Raw genomic sequence first — 20,387 nt, 5'->3', positions numbered from 1 at the left:
TTCCCCTTCTCTTGGACGCCTTTGCTTTGTTGGCATTTCGATGAGTCGACATATAGTCAACAATGTAATACACATATGCGTATCATCGATTCTGTAAATTGTTTTCTTGATTCTCAAATCTCGCTCATACTCTTCCTCATGAAGGTATAAAAATAACATAGCGGAAGTGACTTGCCGCAAAAAAAAAAAAAAAAAAAAAAAACTGATAGGGTTGCTACATAGACATGGGAAATTAGTATCAATGAAGACTATTTTATCAACAATTGAATATAGATCTGATGATCAATCCAAGCATTATATATGATGAACTGGCTATCTAGCAAGGTTATCATGAACGAGCTCAGTCCGAAATGCCCTATGAACCAACGTTTCCCTACTAATACTAGTCAAAGTAACTAAGCCAACATTGAGGCATACAAAAGCATCGAAATGATCATCATTTTCGAAATACACAACTAACGTCCTACTAAATGCATAAGAGATTGTCTGCATGCATTACGTGCTTGACCCTTGAGTTGAAGCATATGTGTTTGACTGATTAATCTGATGAGTACCTGTTTGTCCTCGGTTTACAGAAAATCTACCAACAGCTAGTAGATCGCAATGATTAAAATCACAAATGACAATTAGGCAAAGTGTTCCAATAATTTGCCAAACAATTGAAAATGAATAACCATAGGGTAGAAATGAATTGACTGAAAGGTCGAAGCGAAATGACCTAATAGTCTGAACCCGTTTGGCTTTTCATATGAAGGTTTAAAATATATAGGTTTAAAGACCCATATGTGACGACTACTGAGATTTTGGCCATGTGGACTGGCCAGGTCCGACACAACTACTTCTCAGTCACTCGGAAATACTTTTCCGAACTTGGCAACTCTTGTTCCTTGGCTGCAAAAGGTATATTTGGTCTAAAATCACCACTTTCTTCTTAATATCTTGAACATGTCCTTGAAAATATTCTAGAGCTTCTCAAACTTGGAGTCTGCCTCCTAGTTTAGTGCAATCCTTAAACATCTTCTATAGGCGAAATAAGGTAGGCTCGACCTTACTCAACAATGTTCCTCTATATGATCTTAATGTAGTACTTCTAGTACTTAGTGTTCCTTTACATAGCGCTTGAAATGCAACCATATAATTTGAAGCACTCTTCCGTGTTATTGCAAAAGACCTTCTGAATCATCACGCGTTCAATAAGGAAATAGCTTTTGCTCATCTGAGCACCTTTATAGGATATGTGTCTCCATGTGTAATGCTAAGTCATGGAATGACCTTAGTCAATGCTCTCATTGCGGCTACCAGACTAAATGCATAATCCAAGACGTTCTAACTGAGGCGATGTCCTCGATAGGTTAAGGTATATATACTTATCTTGAGTATATCCTTAGGGTCTCATTAGAATCTTAATTCATTTGTTTCAGCATTGATCTACTGTCGGCGCTTCTAGCTATTATTAAACTCTAAACCATCTTCGAGAACTTCTCTCGTCTTACACACTTGCGTAAACTTTTATGATCAATCATAATGGTTGGTAACTGTTAGTACCCATATCACATCTCGTCTTTCCAATTCGTAGTAGGTGATCGTAATCAATAGGGATTCTCAGTCATGTCCTTATCTATTGCGATAGGTACTGTAAGTAGAATGGTTCCGAATATCTGAAACTATAATCTGATAGCTTTAATCGTAATATTATAACATCATATACAAAGCATTTTGACCCCTCGTAAGTCTAACTCTGAAGTTCATACATGAATCATGAAGGTTATCCTCAAGCCATAGCTAGTGATAATCGAGGCTAGAAGTGAGTCTCAACTTGTTAGGGATTAGCTAACTGATTACATAAGTCACACTCATCGCTATAAGCAATATCATACTTAAACTATCATTGAATAAGGCAATAGTCGATTAGGTGTTCCGTCTCGCGTGAACAACCTGAATGAAGAACAATGCCTGCGTCAGTGATTCGTGCGTGGCACTCCGCTTGCACTACTTTCATTGGATTCTCTTCCTCTTTCTTAGCTCTTCACCATGGCTATAGTGAAATATAACTGAGTTTCTAGCTTCTATTGTTCTTCTCGTAACAGTGATCATGCATTCTTAACGCATCTAAGTTCATTGAGATATCTAATCAATCAATAAAGCATAAAACTTGAATGTAAGCATCAGTACATTCTTATAAAACGTGAACTTCTCAATGGTTTAAAATCATTACCACCTTCTTTCTTGCTGAGCATGATGATGTGATGAAGTGATGAGCTTTGGTTGACTGACTCGTATATACTAGTGATCATACTAGAAAAATGGGCTAACTCTAGGGTTCAGAGCAAATGAACTGCTCTGATACCACTCTGTCACGACCGGCCCTAATTAAGGATAATTAAGCCGGGGAAACCGTGACTAATGGAGGGAGATTAGAAGCGGGGTAGAAAGGGTATAATCAAACAAGGAAGGATCACATTTCATCATTTAACAAAAGAAATATTTATAATATAACAGAGGTTTAATCGTATAAACTCAAATAACTAGTAAGTTCAGATATCTCTGACTCAGCCAAAATAACATAAAACTTCTGAGTACGCAGCGGAATAAGGTTCTGATTACATGTATGAAGACATGTAACCCTAGAGTTCATTAATACATAATAAGGTAGAAGAATCTCGCTCGTCACTTCATCACCATCGGTAGCTGCTCAACCTGCACATTTAGAAATATATGCAGGGCTTGAGTACAAAAGTACTCAGTGGGCACGTATGCCTAAGTATAAAAATACATGCTTCAAAACTGTAAATTGTCATGCCATAATAAACAGTACAGCAAGGGAGTTTTTCGCTAAAAGGCCCAAGCTTACTAAATTCATTTGTGATTCTTAAAGTTCGACTGCAGTCTAAGTTCTCTTGTAATCTATCATATCTGGAACTGTGTGCCGGAGAGGTGGCCACCTCTCACGGTCACTTGACCGGCCAACCCGCTAGATGACTCACGGTCACTGGTGTACACTAGTCCTGGCAGGATAGCTATCAACTGCTCAGGACCCGAATTCGATTGCATAATAAAAGTCACATCAGATAGATATCATACTGAAATTTAAATATTTTATGGCAAGACAATATTTGAAATAACTTCAATTAATTTAATCATGAGATAACTTGCTTGAACGTAACATTTAAACTCATTTGATATATATGAAAGTAATGCCCACCTGAATAGGCAAAGCCTGTCGTTTAACCTTATATCTGAATCGGAATAGCAGTGCTAATCCTTCTGATGCTCAAAGCCTACAAGAAATCTATTCTCAATAGGTCTCCTTGAATCTAATCTTAAGTCACGGTGAGTTGCTTAATATTCTATGATTCACTTAGCCGGGTTTTCAAAATTTAATGAATAAATAATTGAAAACATTTCTCTTGAGTTAAGAACACCAACAATATTCTTACTCATATTTCTTTAATAATTGGAATTATAATTAAAACCAATTAAATACTTTTATTGCAAGTAAAAATGCAATTTCATGTCATGCTTAACATATAATAAGTAATTTACTTAAAATATGCACATAATAATAATTTAATATTATTATGAAAACTAGTCTTTGAAATAAATTAATTAAACTAATTAATAGTTCAATTAATTAAAATAGGAAACCATTTAAATAGATGAAATAGGGCCCATGCTTAAATAAATAATAGCCCATATAAATTTAAAAGATGAGGCCCAACTCAATAAAATAGGAATGGCCCAAACTGAATAAAATAAATCGAGCCCAGCTAAATAAAATTAAAAATCGGCCCAGGCTTTTAAAAATCGCAGCCCAAATCTATTTAAAAATCGGCCCATCACTCATAAAAATCGGCCCAAATACTCGGCCCAAATCATTGAAATAAATCGACCCAAATCATTGAAATAAATCGGCCCAAATGAGAGCCCATCACCCAAACCCAACTTTCAAGCCCAACAACCAAAACCTACATCTATTCTTCCTCAAACTCACGCCGCTCCATCACTCTTCCTCACGAAAAACACACGCACACACTCACACAAAAACTGAATCTCTCTCTCTCTCTCTCTCACGGTTCACGCCAACCCGCCGCCGCAGCCTTCCTCCGGCGAAGAGCCGGCGACTGGACCTCTCCCTCTCCCTCGTTTTCCCTCTACCTGCACAACCCGACAGCCGCAGCATCTGGAACCAACCACCGTCTCTGTCTCCCTCTCGGATTCAGGCTCGCCGAGCCCTTGCTCAACTCTGGCCGACGGCAGCAGCTTCATGCCGCCACCATCGCCGCCGAAGCTTGCCGTAGCAACAGCGGCAGCCGCTGACGACGCTCGGCTCTCCCCTCTCTCATCTCCCTCATCGCACCTGTTGCTGTTTACCACCTCCACCATGGATTTTCTCCTCTTAAATGGAAGCTTATAACTAGTGAGGAACTGTTTCAGGAGATGAGGATCTCCACGAAAAATATCAAGGTATATTGGAATCAGGTCAAGTATGGGTTCGCCAGCAGACAAATTACTAAAATCAAGGATGTAGCTTGGAACCCAAGAAAGCTTATGATTATTGCTGTTGTTAGATCTGCTAATATACGTGCCCTCTTCCGCACAAGGCTCAGAAAGCTTTTTCTCCAATGTAGAATCTGAGTAAGGCATCATGTAAATATTATCGTCCATAACATCAGAGTGTATCCAGGTGTAAGATCTGCATTCTGCCTCATGCTCCAATTGATCAAATAATACATGTAAGTCACGAGGGATGTAGTCATCAACTTTCTCTATCAGTTTACTAGGTATCGGATCACCCCACTCAGCCAAGCGTCTCACAACATTCTCCCTTTTTCTGTTTAGGATGCTTATAAATAACTCCAAATCAGCTGGATGGCCAATCTTATCCAGACCATTTTCTGATAACCCACTACAACATAATGGCTGAATATGATCTTCTCTGACCATGGGAGCGGCAGCCGCTGACGACGCTCGGCTCTCCCCTCTCTCATCTCCCTCATCGCACCAACACCCACAGACGCCATCCCTCATACTCTCTCTATTCTCCGGCGACGCAACAACAAAAGCTGCCGCCGACCGGTGACTCCGACTCTCTCTGAATCGACGAGAAGCAGGAGCATCAAGCCACCGCCGCCGTCGCCAATCCTCCCTCTTCCGTCCTCCCTCGATTCTCAACCCCAGCTCTCTCAACTCCCCCTGTTCTAGGTTCGGCAGCCGCGGTCAGTGGCTCCACGCCACCACCGTCAGCACACCTCTCTTCCATCGCCCTCTCTGCCTTTCTCTCTTCGGCTGGTAACAGCCGCCCTCCGTGGTGCTCGCCGGAGGAGCAGCAGCGACAAGCCGCACCACCCTCGGCGTCGCAGCCACCACGCCACCGTCGACAGCAGCAGCAGATGAGGCGGGCTGCCACCGGCGCCCTTCCCATTCGCTCAAGACCGAAAATTTAAAACAGGGCTTCAAGACTAAATCATTTCTTTTCATTTTATTAAAGAAAAACATGTTTCATATGTAGTATATAAACACAGATGGTATGCACATGTATATGAATGCTTTGTTCAAAAGTCTTCATTCAATTTATAAGTGAGAGTAAGTGACGTGCATACACAAAAACATGAATTGTTGTCTGCTGTACATTAGAGGTTTGAGTACTGGAGGAAATCACTGAAACTGAATTTGGGGTGCTAACCGTGAATGGAGGTGAAATGGGCAGAGTGATTTGTAGATGAAGTCTTTAGAGCTTTCAGCTGAGTTTGTGGAGTCCGTGTGGTATAGCTGAACTTCTGTGGGTGTAGCTCCGCACTTAGTTCCTTGGTATGTAGGAGAAATGGTGAGTGGAAGGGAAAGGGGGGGGCAATGTATCGTGTGAGTGGGGAGAGTGGAAAGGGTGAGTGGAAGTGAAAAGTGTGAGTGGGTGGGAGTGAAAAGTGTGAGTGGGGAGAGTGGAAAGTGTGAGTGAAAGTGAAATAAAAATATAATAAAAAGTCTTCCGGTTTGTACTATAAAAACTGTAATAATCGTTCAGTGTTCGTTTAAACAAATAGCTCGTGTAGATGCTAAATGTTAAATTAAATAAATATGCAATGCATATTAATTCAATAACTAAATTTACAAATGTTTTCGTACATTATTTTTGTTGGAATTAAAAAAAATAAATTCATTTTCTTTATATCCGGCGTGAATCATCTTACTTCTAAGTTCGAAAATAAATTCTAAATTTAGCTCGAGGAAACGGGGTATTACATCAAACCCCACCGCTCCCCCTCCCCCAAATTAAAAAAAAAATAAAAAATAAAAAAATAATAATAATTGAAATGGCAATTTTGGAATTTTTAAAAAAATAAATGGCCAATTATAAATCTCTCTCTCTCTAGCTATATATATATATAGTTTTGACAGTTTTTTTTTTTTTGGTAAATTTTAGTTCACAAAGACGTGGGTCACTTTTAAAATGCAAATCATGTTACCTTATAAAAAATAAGAAAATAAAAAAGACATGAAAACAAAATAGAACAAACTGCAAATCAGGTGCATAATTGCATTTCTCTCGCAATGTCTCAATATATTTGTATTAGTTTTTTTTTTTCCAAACTACAAGAAATCAAGAACGCCTATGTTTTCACTCTTTCCTACGTACGGCAATTAATTTATTTATTTTTCTCTCTCTTTTAATTCTAAGAAAGTTTATTCTTTCTCAATATTATCGTTTTAGTTTGATTATGATAAAATATTCCATATATATTCATCAAATTAAAGATCACGGTGCGAACTTTAATTCAACATATATTATAATATAAATGAATTTAAAATAAAAAATTTATAGAAGTCAAAATTTTCAAACTAATTTTTTTTTCTCTCTATCTTAATTTTGAAACTAATTTTCAAACAAAATTTTCAAACCAATTTTCAAAATTTATAAATTTATGCATATTATCTTTTATCTTTTATCTTTTGATTTTATTTATTTTAAATTCTATATTTTTAAAAAAATTGTTTTATTTAATTTGCCTTTTCTTTTCAATTTTATCTTATTTTTTTAAAGAAAAATTCTGACAATCAATATAAATCTATATAGTACTATATAAAAATACAATTATGAGGATAACATTAAATTTCGCTATTTTAATTAGTGAAAAAAATAATCAATATGTATCTTAATTAAAAATCATGACACTATCTTTAATTTGGTGTAATAATCATTAAAAAAATTAGAATGATTCTTCATCTACAAATTTATAATAATTTTAAAAGTGGAATTTGTATTAGTTTTAATATAGTTTGTAGATCAATAATTAGTTGTATCTCTAAAACATACAATTTCTTATATGGTTAAATTTATTTAATTTGTGGTAATGTTTTTGTAGGGATAATTATTTATTCATTCAAAAATATTTGTTATTATGTTTTCTCAATTAAATTTCATATTAGATTGACATTTATATATATAGATTAATAAAAATCACACTTTAAATATGGTTTCCATTAATTTATTTATTTTTAATTTTAAAATTTAGATATAGAGTCGAAATAATTATATGATATAAGAATTATTTTATTGTTACTTACATAGTATAAAATAGACTGACTATTGTAATATACTAATATGTATATACCATTTACAAAAAATCTCAAACTGTGTTACTGTTATCGTAATTTTACTTTTTTCTTATAATGTAATTATTATTTTATGATACTCATTAAATTGAATATTATATTCATTGAATTGATAATATTGTTATTTTACATTACTTCCAATAAAATAATATTTAACCTAACACAAATGATGAAAATTTTGATATATTTGACTAAGTTAAATTTTTAAAAAATATATAAAATAATACTTACTTCGTCTCACTTATCTTGAGCATATTTGTTTTTAAGCACAAAGATTAAGAATAAGGTGTTACGAATGTAAAGTGATAGAGACCGCTTATTTAATTTGTATAGAGAAAGTAGGAATCACATAATATTATCGTAATAAAATAATACTGTTATCGTAATTTTACTTTTTTCTTATAATGTAATTATTATTTTATGATACTCATTAAATTGAATATTATATTCATTGAATTGATAATATTGTTATTTTACATTACTTCCAATAAAATAATATTTAACCTAACACAAATGATGAAAATTTTGATATATTTGACTAAGTTAAATTTTTAAAAAATATATAAAATAATACTTACTTCGTCTCACTTATCTTGAGCATATTTGTTTTTAAGCACAAAGATTAAGAATAAGGTGTTACGAATGTAAAGTGATAGAGACCGCTTATTTAATTTGTATAGAGAAAGTAGGAATCACATAATATTTTTGAAAAATGTGTCATTATAAATGAGACAAATTAAAAAGAAAAGTGTGTGGGATCGAGGGAGTTCTAATCCGTGCATCGCACGGGTGGATGTACTAGTTAAAATAGTGACCCACTCTCGGTTGGCTGCCCCTTTTTTTTTCCTCCCTTCTAGTCATGCATCATAGTGAAATTAATAGCACTCCCCTTCGAGGAAATTTCGACACTTCTTTTGAATGAGTCAAAAAGGCATTTTGGATATTATTGTTTCACATGTTTATAAAATCACACAAAAATGCATAAAGTTTCACATAAAAAATGCATCAAATTGTATAAAAAACGCATTTCAATTTTACAAATTGAGTATTTTCGCCACTTCACCCCCCAAGCCAAAAAATATATATATTTTTTCACAAATCTGATTTTTTGACCGCTTTCCCCCGCGCCCCAAGCCAATTTTTTTTTTCATTTTTTCACAAATCAGATTTCTGAAAAAAGTGCAATGCAATTTTTGTACAATTTAATGCATTTGTGTGTTATGTTATGCATTTTTATGTGAAAACTTTATTCATGAAAAATATGTTTTCTCGGAAAAATCTAAAAAAATTAACAAAAAATATATAAAAAAATATTTTTGTTTTTTTTAATATCCGAAAATAATTTTTCGATTTTACCCCTCTGCAGATTTTGCCTTGCAATACCTTGGAAGCTCATTGCCACGTGTCACAATCTTGATGCGCCACATGTCATAAATGTGTGGTCAAGATTTGGTCATACAGTACGACATTAAGCAATGGATTTATGGGAACCCAACCCTATATATATAGATATATATAATTTATTCTTTTTTCCTCAATAATGAGATGTAGTTTTCTTTGAAATGTCAATGGCGTCCCTCTTGACGACAACATTTCGTCGTAGATCACTATCGCTCAATTTAGTTCACACGCAAGTTCTAAAGCAATGCTGATTTTTCCTTAAAAAAGACGACCTCAACCAAAGTCATTTATTTTTTATTTTTATTTTTATTTTTATTTTTATTTTTATTTTTAAACTAGTGCTATCAAAGTTACATGCATTTTTTGTCATGTGGAGTGGTAAACTTTAGCTCCCGTAACTTTCAAAATGATGTAATATACTCCCTCCGTTTCAATTAAAGTGCCCATTTTGAGCATCCTCGACTGCCTGGTGCCCAGCAAGTACTGCCGCTCGAGAATAGATCGACAGGGCAGAGTGTGAATGTGTAGATCAATATGATATTTACCTTCGCCATCGCCCAATATTTCCTCAAAATGCTCTGCCACATGAAATTTGGATTTGATCTCTACATATTCTTTTTCTTCTTCTGCTTGGCCATGACTATTTAGTCTATTTTTCATCTACTTTTTTCTTTCCTCGGAATAAAGGGATTCCCATTGTAGAAATTATTGTTGTTTGGAACTCACATCCCTACTGAAAAACCACGGCATGGCTTGATTTGATACATCTACGTATCATTGCTTAATTACTACTTTTTTTTCTTTGATCAGTGATCACTAGCTATCTATATATATAGGACCATTTAGTTGTTTGATTCTTTATTTTTAGTCTTTATGTTTATGTTTCAGTAGTTTATGTGTTTTCATCTTACCCATCAATAGTAGTAGAATATTTCACTTATGTCCTATTTTATTATTTAGCATACAGTAAATTGAAATGCTTTTATTAAATTATAATTCATACTAGATATTAAAAAGGTAAAATTCAATTTTAAATTAATTTCAAATTGATTTCAATTGAGATTTTTTATGATTTTTTAAAAAATTGATGACTTATAATTGAAATGGCAGTCCCCAAGGGGACACCAAGCAAGCAGTGCGAACTCCTGTTTGTGAACAGTGAGATCTAGAGTTCAAACCCCACCGCTCCCCCTCCCCCAAATTAAAAAAAAAATAAAAAATAAAAAAATAATAATAATTGAAATGGCAATTTTGGAATTTTTAAAAAAATAAATGGCCAATTATAAATCTCTCTCTCTCTAGCTATATATATATATAGTTTTGACAGTTTTTTTTTTTTTTGGTAAATTTTAGTTCACAAAGACGTGGGTCACTTTTAAAATGCAAATCATGTTACCTTATAAAAAATAAGAAAATAAAAAAGACATGAAAACAAAATAGAACAAACTGCAAATCAGGTGCATAATTGCATTTCTCTCGCAATGTCTCAATATATTTGTATTAGTTTTTTTTTTTCCAAACTACAAGAAATCAAGAACGCCTATGTTTTCACTCTTTCCTACGTACGGCAATTAATTTATTTATTTTTCTCTCTCTTTTAATTCTAAGAAAGTTTATTCTTTCTCAATATTATCGTTTTAGTTTGATTATGATAAAATATTCCATATATATTCATCAAATTAAAGATCACGGTGCGAACTTTAATTCAACATATATTATAATATAAATGAATTTAAAATAAAAAATTTATAGAAGTCAAAATTTTCAAACTAATTTTTTTTTCTCTCTATCTTAATTTTGAAACTAATTTTCAAACAAAATTTTCAAACCAATTTTCAAAATTTATAAATTTATGCATATTATCTTTTATCTTTTATCTTTTGATTTTATTTATTTTAAATTCTATATTTTTAAAAAAATTGTTTTATTTAATTTGCCTTTTCTTTTCAATTTTATCTTATTTTTTTAAAGAAAAATTCTGACAATCAATATAAATCTATATAGTACTATATAAAAATACAATTATGAGGATAACATTAAATTTCGCTATTTTAATTAGTGAAAAAAATAATCAATATGTATCTTAATTAAAAATCATGACACTATCTTTAATTTGGTGTAATAATCATTAAAAAAATTAGAATGATTCTTCATCTACAAATTTATAATAATTTTAAAAGTGGAATTTGTATTAGTTTTAATATAGTTTGTAGATCAATAATTAGTTGTATCTCTAAAACATACAATTTCTTATATGGTTAAATTTATTTAATTTGTGGTAATGTTTTTGTAGGGATAATTATTTATTCATTCAAAAATATTTGTTATTATGTTTTCTCAATTAAATTTCATATTAGATTGACATTTATATATATAGATTAATAAAAATCACACTTTAAATATGGTTTCCATTAATTTATTTATTTTTAATTTTAAAATTTAGATATAGAGTCGAAATAATTATATGATATAAGAATTATTTTATTGTTACTTACATAGTATAAAATAGACTGACTATTGTAATATACTAATATGTATATACCATTTACAAAAAATCTCAAACTGTGTTACTGTTATCGTAATTTTACTTTTTTCTTATAATGTAATTATTATTTTATGATACTCATTAAATTGAATATTATATTCATTGAATTGATAATATTGTTATTTTACATTACTTCCAATAAAATAATATTTAACCTAACACAAATGATGAAAATTTTGATATATTTGACTAAGTTAAATTTTTAAAAAATATATAAAATAATACTTACTTCGTCTCACTTATCTTGAGCATATTTGTTTTTAAGCACAAAGATTAAGAATAAGGTGTTACGAATGTAAAGTGATAGAGACCGCTTATTTAATTTGTATAGAGAAAGTAGGAATCACATAATATTATCGTAATAAAATAATACTGTTATCGTAATTTTACTTTTTTCTTATAATGTAATTATTATTTTATGATACTCATTAAATTGAATATTATATTCATTGAATTGATAATATTGTTATTTTACATTACTTCCAATAAAATAATATTTAACCTAACACAAATGATGAAAATTTTGATATATTTGACTAAGTTAAATTTTTAAAAAATATATAAAATAATACTTACTTCGTCTCACTTATCTTGAGCATATTTGTTTTTAAGCACAAAGATTAAGAATAAGGTGTTACGAATGTAAAGTGATAGAGACCGCTTATTTAATTTGTATAGAGAAAGTAGGAATCACATAATATTTTTGAAAAATGTGTCATTATAAATGAGACAAATTAAAAAGAAAAGTGTGTGGGATCGAGGGAGTTCTAATCCGTGCATCGCACGGGTGGATGTACTAGTTAAAATAGTGACCCACTCTCGGTTGGCTGCCCCTTTTTTTTTCCTCCCTTCTAGTCATGCATCATAGTGAAATTAATAGCACTCCCCTTCGAGGAAATTTCGACACTTCTTTTGAATGAGTCAAAAAGGCATTTTGGATATTATTGTTTCACATGTTTATAAAATCACACAAAAATGCATAAAGTTTCACATAAAAAATGCATCAAATTGTATAAAAAACGCATTTCAATTTTACAAATTGAGTATTTTCGCCACTTCACCCCCCAAGCCAAAAAATATATATATTTTTTCACAAATCTGATTTTTTGACCGCTTTCCCCCGCGCCCCAAGCCAATTTTTTTTTTCATTTTTTCACAAATCAGATTTCTGAAAAAAGTGCAATGCAATTTTTGTACAATTTAATGCATTTGTGTGTTATGTTATGCATTTTTATGTGAAAACTTTATTCATGAAAAATATGTTTTCTCGGAAAAATCTAAAAAAATTAACAAAAAATATATAAAAAAATATTTTTGTTTTTTTTAATATCCGAAAATAATTTTTCGATTTTACCCCTCTGCAGATTTTGCCTTGCAATACCTTGGAAGCTCATTGCCACGTGTCACAATCTTGATGCGCCACATGTCATAAATGTGTGGTCAAGATTTGGTCATACAGTACGACATTAAGCAATGGATTTATGGGAACCCAACCCTATATATATAGATATATATAATTTATTCTTTTTTCCTCAATAATGAGATGTAGTTTTCTTTGAAATGTCAATGGCGTCCCTCTTGACGACAACATTTCGTCGTAGATCACTATCGCTCAATTTAGTTCACACGCAAGTTCTAAAGCAATGCTGATTTTTCCTTAAAAAAGACGACCTCAACCAAAGTCATTTATTTTTTATTTTTATTTTTATTTTTATTTTTAAACTAGTGCTATCAAAGTTACATGCATTTTTTGTCATGTGGAGTGGTAAACTTTAGCTCCCGTAACTTTCAAAATGATGTAATATACTCCCTCCGTTTCAATTAAAGTGCCCATTTTTTTTCGAACCGGAAGATTAATATTTTTTTTTTTTGAGAAAACGGAAGATTAATATTGAATGTTATGCTTTAAAATTTAATATTATTAAATGCCTTTTTTTATCTCAATTAATGAGTTAATAACAACAAATTTTTAAACAACACAATCCATTAAATAACACATCCAAATTTAAATTAAAGTTCACCATATTTGTAATATTTCCGCCGTTTCAGGAGCTGATGAGGCGCTGGAAGCAGTTGTTAGTAGGATTTCCATAAACGGATGCAATACTTTCTTCATACCCTGTCCCAACCAGGCGTCTTGTTCATGAGCATGTCCCATCTTCAAGCCATGGTTTTGAGCAATATTCAGGAATTTCAATCAAATTTCTTGGTAATCCAGAACCAAGTTACAAAATTAGAAGAAATTTTGACAGCATCACAAGCAAAGACGATATTGATCAGTAATAAGCAGCAAGATTCACTTTGATAAAAAAAAAAAAAAAAAAAAGCAGCAAGATTCACACCCAACACTATACGAATGTAATCAGCTAGCATCATTCTCCTCTCATTCAAACAAATTCATTCGTGTCACAGGAGGGTTAGGTTAGAGTGAGACGGCAAGGGTTAGAATGATGCAAAGAGATGAGAGAGGGTTTAATTAGGCTGCTCTAATTCTTAATTAAGTGGAATTAATTAAACTTAAAACTTTTCTATTTTAGATTTGGGCAACTTAATAGTGGAATAAATAAATATAATAATATGTTTGCGTGTGTTGGCCAAGCGATAAGGGGTTAATGCCTAAGGCCAAACGTCTTGGGTTCGAGTCCCCTGTGACGCGGTCTTTTAATTTCTTTATTTAATATTGTAAATTTATCAATATATATATATATATATATATATATATATATATATATAGGGGAGGGCTAGAATAAAAACACTCTTAAGTGTATAAAATATAAATAATTTTCAGCCCTTAGATCATCAAGATCTACGGTTGATTCGTAACCCTTTTGGATGAATTCGTGGTCCTGGGTTCGAATCCCAAAGGTAGCAAAAAATTATTTTTCACAATTCGTAACCATGTTGGATGAATTCGTAACCCTGTTGGATAAAATTCGTACATTAAAAAACGTTTATATTTATATTTTAAAAAGTGTTTTTACTGTAGCCCTCCCCTATATATATATATATATATATATATATATATATATATATATATATAATATAGCCACTTTTATTGAAAGGGGGTAGCGGAGGGAGTATATTTTTGTAACTTCCAAATGTGTGAAAATATTTTAGTCCTAGAAAATGATGAGGTGATCTTTTAATTTCTTTATTTAATATTGTAAATTTATCTAAAAAATAAAATAAATAAATATAATAATATAGCCACTTTTATTGAAAGGGGGTAGCGGAGGGAGTATATTTTTGTAACTTCCAAATGTGTGAAAATATTTTAGTCCTAAAAAATATGAGGTGGTCTTCTGTGCACTCGGGTGCAAAATAACACTAACACTTACTCTAAATGACACTAATATGTTATATAAATAACACTGTCGCGAAATTACACTAACACTATATTGAAATGATAGTACTAACATTAAATGATACTATCATGTTATTGAAATGACACAGTACATCCGGGTGCACCGTGCACCCGGGGAGAATTTGTGAAAAATGATTGAAGAGCTACACGTGCCTTTGAAAACTCAAGGGGATTATAAATGCCACCAATTAAAATAGTGACCCACACTCGGTTGGCTGCCCCTTTTTTTCTCCTCCCTTCTAGTCATGCATCATAGTGAAATTAATAGCACTCCCCTTCGAGGAAATTTCGCCACTTCTTTTGAATGCTTCAAAAAGGCATTTTGGATATTATTGCTTTCCACTTCATGCAAGCCGGATAAAGACCGAAATTTCTCCCAGATGAGATAATTTCAGAAATTATAAAATTTAATTAATAAGACGAAAAATCTATTTATTTAATTGTCGAAGTCCTCTACAAAGAATCCATTTATATAAGAAAGTTATGTATCGTTTAAAACCCAGTTTCTTTCCATTAAACTGCTACTCTTGAGCTAAACCAGTCATGCTGCCTCTGCAACTAATCTCTATCTTCCTACTTGTCTCACCACTATTCTCCGCCGCTCCAATTGCCAAGCTCGGATGCCTGGATCGCTGCGGGGATTTACCCATTCCATATCCATTTGGAGTCGGGTCAGATTGCTTCCTCGACTCGTATTTTAACATCGACTGCAATACTTCCACTCACCCTCCAAAAGCTTACCTCTCAATTATCAATAAACAAGTGATTGAAATCAATCAAACTTATATTCGTCTCTTAAACCCCTACATGATTTCAGCTTGCTATGGTTTGTCAGTAAATGATCAACATAGTTTGAGTGTGAACTTGTCCGGAACTCCCTATACGTTTTCGTATGAAAACGTGCTCACCGCCATCGGCTGCGATGATATGGTGCTGCGATCCAACGGAAGTTCCGTCTTTGGAGGCTGCTCGGCGTTTTGTGCCGACAAGAATGATACAGGCGGCGTCGGGTACTGCCCATATCATGGTTGTTGCCAGGACAACATGTTTGAAGGTAATGTTCAACCATAGATAAATTGATGTATTTTTTTTTCTTGAAGAACTGTGTAGTGTTTCTTTATTTGATAAATTTATTATTGAAAAAATAATTAATAATAAAAATTTATCCCCTCTTTTATTTTCTATTATTTTTTATAAATGATAATTTCATTGTTTTATCATTCATTCTTTTCTCAATATTATCCCTTCGTTTTTTGTCAAAATGAGAAATGAGAAATGTTGATCTTTTTTTTTTGTTTTTGGGGAAAACGAGGGAAAAGTAAGAGAAAATTTAAAGGAATTTGTTTTTTTGTTATAGCTCGTTTTCTCATTATAAATGTATCAACTCATTATTTATCTCAAATATCATATATATCTCAAATATCATATATATGTCCACAATATATAATTATCTTTCTTCTCACTTAAAAAGTTATCTTTATTCTCTCTTCTACTTTTGTGACAAATATACTATCAAAACTCTTTAACAATCGAAAATTTCGTTTGTTAAATTACCAACCCTAGTGACCGTTTTGTTCTTTTTAACGACCGAATATTATTTTAATAACAATCGAAAATTTGATCATCAATAATTTTTTATTTTTTATTTATTTAATGACTGAAATTTTGGTTTAATAATATATATATATATATATATATATATATATATATATATAAAGAAACAATAGGGCCGGATGGCCCTATTGGTGATTGAAACTTAAATTTTGTCCACAAAATTTAAAATATCAATATTTGGCCATCTTTTATGTGCTCTACCTAATCTACCCTTTAACCCAACAGATCCAACAACTTCCTTTGACCCGGATCCAGATTTAGGGATTAACCCATGCCTTGTCTACCCCCCAGACCCCCGACCCCACCCACCCCCCCCACCACCCACCCCCAAGCCAATTTTTTTTTTTTTTACTTCCACTGCCTTGTGTACCCCCCAAGACCCCCGACCCCACCCACCCCCCCACCCATCCCCCCCCACCACCCACCCCCAAGCCAAAAAAAAAATTTTTTTTTACTTCCACTGCCTTGTCTACTCCCCCAGACCCCCGACCCCACCCACCCACCCCCCCCCACCACCCACCCCAAGCCAAGAATTTTTTTTTTACTCCCACTGCCCTGCCTACCCCCTGACCCCCGACCCTACCCCCCCCACCCACCCCCAAGCCAAAAGGAACTTTTTAAACACTTCCCCTAGGCTTTAGATATTCCATTTAGGGTTTAGATTATCCATTTAGGGTTTAGATGTTCCATTTAGGGTTTAGATTATCCATTTAGGGTTTAAATGTTCCATTTAGGGTTTAGATGATGCTGTTGTTTCTATATTTGTTCTGCATGTTTGGCACTTATGGCACTAATAGTGCCATAAGTGCTAAAAAGACCATTTTACTTTATTTTATTTTGGATTTTCGTTGGCACTTATGGCACTAATAGTGCCATAAGTGCCATAAAATAAAATAATAAAGTAAATTTTTTTGGCTTGGGGTGGATGGGGTCGGGGGTCTGGGGGGTAGACAGGGCAGGGGGAGTAAAAAAAAAATTCGTTGGCACTTATGGCACTTATAGTGCCATAAGTGCCTAACCCGACCCGCGTGCCTGATCTTACTCGGCACGCGACCCGTGCTCCTGACCCTACCCAGTCCGCCCAATTAAGGGCAAAAACGTCCCAAAGCTATAAAAATGGCCAAAATTTATGTTTTTTCAATGAGTGGCCATAATTTGTGTTTTATGATTCATTTTGGCTATTCCAAAATTTTCTCTCTCTATATATATATATATATATATTTTAAAGATAACAATTTTGAAATAAACCCTAGTTAATAATGACAAAATTAAACTAAAGTTTACAAAGTTGAAATTGGAGAAAAAATATACTCTCTCGTCCATGAAAGAACTTTCAAGGAGAATGTGACACGAGTTTTAAGAAAAAGTTGTGTGTATTGAGATATGGGCAAAAATTGTTGAGTGTCTTGAGAGTGGTGAAAATGTGTTATAACTATAGTCCAAATATAAGTTGGAAACTTTTTCGTGGACGTCCCAAAAAAAAGTAGAAATTTTTTTATGAACAAAGAGAATATAAGAAAATAAACAAAATTAAAAATGAGACATCAAGTGTGATATACTGAATCTCAATTCATTTTTAATTAGAAGTATATAAATATTAATAATATTTTTTTGGGGGGATGTACTTGCATCCCCATGCTCCAAAGTAAATCGCCGGCGTAAATACGCCACCGGGCAATCACACGTTCTTCTATGTAAACTACCTAGTTCCTCAGCCGTCCCACACCATTTTCCATCCCCTTCTACTAATTTCCAGCCACCACCACCTTTTTCCTCGACCGCCATCTCTTACCTTCTCTTATTATCCACAAATAAAAAAAAGCTTTAATTTTTGTTGGAGATTTTGAAAATTAATGATACAAGCAGTAGGTGTCTGTGGCAGGGTGATGCAAGAGACATCGACTTTCATCCGACAATGTGAGCTTGTTTGGGTGGCAGGGATGTAGGATCGTTTAGTACTAGGATTTACTATATTTGATTTGAGATACTGGAGTTGCAAATTTTATGTTCTTAGAAGAAGTTGTGGACATGTTGTAGAGAGATCAAGTTGTAGAGTCTATATCCTTTGGACATGTTGCTATAGCCAACAAGTATGCATTTTATACTTGTTCTATCAAGCTTTTGTCTTTTTTTCTTTTGGAATTTGAGCACAACAGATTGACCCATAAATTCTCAAATGTTTGACTGATGGTTTTCTTCCACTTCAAACTTCAATTGGAGTTCTATTCATCACGACTTTTGTTGGACACCGATTCATTAAGTGGACAACAGTATGAACAACATCTGCCCAAAAAATTTTAAGCAATCCTTTGGCATGAATCATAGATTTTGCCATTTCCATCACTGTTCTATTGTTTCATTCGGACACTGCTGAAATGGAAATTTTATTGAGAAAAAAGAAAAAAGGAAAAACCTTGAAAGCACAGGCGCAGACAAGAGGTCGAGCCTCAGGAAAGAGAGCTAAAAAACACAACAAAGGAAAAAAACCACAGCTGAAAAGGAAAAGAAAAGGAAAAAAATAAAGTACGAAAACCCTTGAAAGAACGGGCGCAGACCCACAGAAAACCCTAACAAAAAGAGACAAACCAAAAAATGAAACAAGACGGGAAAGGGAAAAAGCCGTCGACAGACGAACGACAAAGCACAGGAAAAACAAAAGCTGCTTAGTCCACAGAGCTGAGGCTGTCCTGGTCTCCGAGCAGAGGCTGCACTGGCCTCGGAAAAGAAGCTACACTGGCACTGAGCAGAAGCTGCTCTGGCCTTTGAGCTGAAGCTGCTCTGGCCTCTGAGCTGGTGTTGCATTGGCCTCAGAGCTGAGGCTGCACAGCCCTCCGAGTTGAGGTTGCTCTGGCAACCGAGCTGTCTCTGCTCTAGCCACCGAGCTGAATCTGCTCTGGCCACCGATTGGTCTCTGCTCTGGCTTTCGAAGCTGAAGCTGCTCTGGCCACCGATCGGGCTTTGCTCTGGCCACCGAGCTAAGCTGCTCTGGCCACTGTCTCTGCTCTGGCCACCGAGCTGAATATGCTCTGGCCACCGATCAGTCTTTGCTCTGGCCTCTGAGCTGAAGCTGCTCTGGCCACCGATCGGGCTCTGCTCTGGCCACCGAGCTGAGCTGCTCTGGCCACCAATTCGTCTCTGGCCCCTGAGCTGAAGCTACTCGGCACCGATCTGTCTCTGCTCTGGCAATGATCTTCCGTTCGGACACACCATTTTTTTGTGGTGTATATCCAATACTTCTTCTTCACAATACTTGGTGAACTGATTTGAAGTATACTCTTTCAATTGTCACTTCTTAGGACTTTGATGGTACTCCCACTTTGATTCTCTACTAGAATCTTAAATTTCCTAAATTTCCGAAAAACTTCAAATACTTCGGATTTTTGCTTCAAGAAGTAGACCCAAGTCATACTAGTAAAATCATCATACGTATTTCCACCACGAGAATTTATCGACATTGGTCCAGACACGTCGGTGTGTACAAGCTCCAAAGGCTTCTTCGCTCTCCAGGCAACTCCTTTTGGAAACGATTGTCGGTGATGCTTTCCAAGTGCACATCCTTGACATACGTGTTGCATCTCTTCAATTTTTGGAAAACCATGGACCATATTCTTATTATGTAGTAGCTTGAGACTATTAAAATTCAAATGACCAAGTCTCAAATGCCATAATCATGATTCATCCATTACTGGAGCTTGCATTGCCACATTTTCAGCATATTTGACTGTGAGTGGGAAGTTGCGACTCTTCTTCATTTGAATTTTTGCAACAATCTGCTCCGGCTCATCTTTATCAAGTGTAACGCATGAATTTCCTTCAAAATGAACAGCATACCTATGCTTAATAAGTTTCCCACAC

General features: G+C 33.9%; 1 protein-coding gene across 2 annotated transcripts; it reads left to right on the top strand.

Moving 5' to 3' along the window:
• The first annotated feature begins 15,215 nt into the window (after positions 1-15,215).
• LOC131007771 (wall-associated receptor kinase-like 9) lies at positions 15,216-19,415 on the top strand. 2 transcript variants are annotated; one of them, XM_057934690.1, is made up of 2 exons: positions 15,216-15,972; positions 18,402-19,415. In XM_057934690.1, exons 1-2 carry the CDS (start codon positions 15,462-15,464, stop codon positions 18,476-18,478), a joined length of 588 nt encoding a protein of 195 aa, XP_057790673.1. In that variant the 5' UTR covers positions 15,216-15,461; the 3' UTR covers positions 18,479-19,415. The 2 variants fall into 2 exon arrangements, with proteins under 2 accessions (XP_057790673.1, XP_057790674.1); XM_057934691.1 differs by having other exon boundaries at positions 15,224-15,972; positions 18,415-19,412.
• The last annotated feature ends 972 nt before the right edge of the window (positions 19,416-20,387 follow it).

Source organism: Salvia miltiorrhiza, chromosome 2 (assembly GCF_028751815.1).
Source record: "Salvia miltiorrhiza cultivar Shanhuang (shh) chromosome 2, IMPLAD_Smil_shh, whole genome shotgun sequence".
In the NCBI taxonomy this organism is placed as follows: Eukaryota; Viridiplantae; Streptophyta; class Magnoliopsida; order Lamiales; family Lamiaceae; genus Salvia; species Salvia miltiorrhiza.
This window is presented reverse-complemented; position numbering and strand designations above follow the sequence as displayed.

Bases quoted from the DNA above. Each gene is read 5' to 3' on its own strand.
- LOC131007771 (XM_057934690.1), top strand. From the start codon at position 15,462: ATGCTGCCTCTGCAACTAATCTCTATCTTCCTACTTGTCTCACCACTA. The intron at 15,973-18,401 runs GTAATGTTCAAC...TACAAGCAGTAG, and splicing joins CCAGGACAACATGTTTGAAG to GTGTCTGTGGCAGGGTGATG.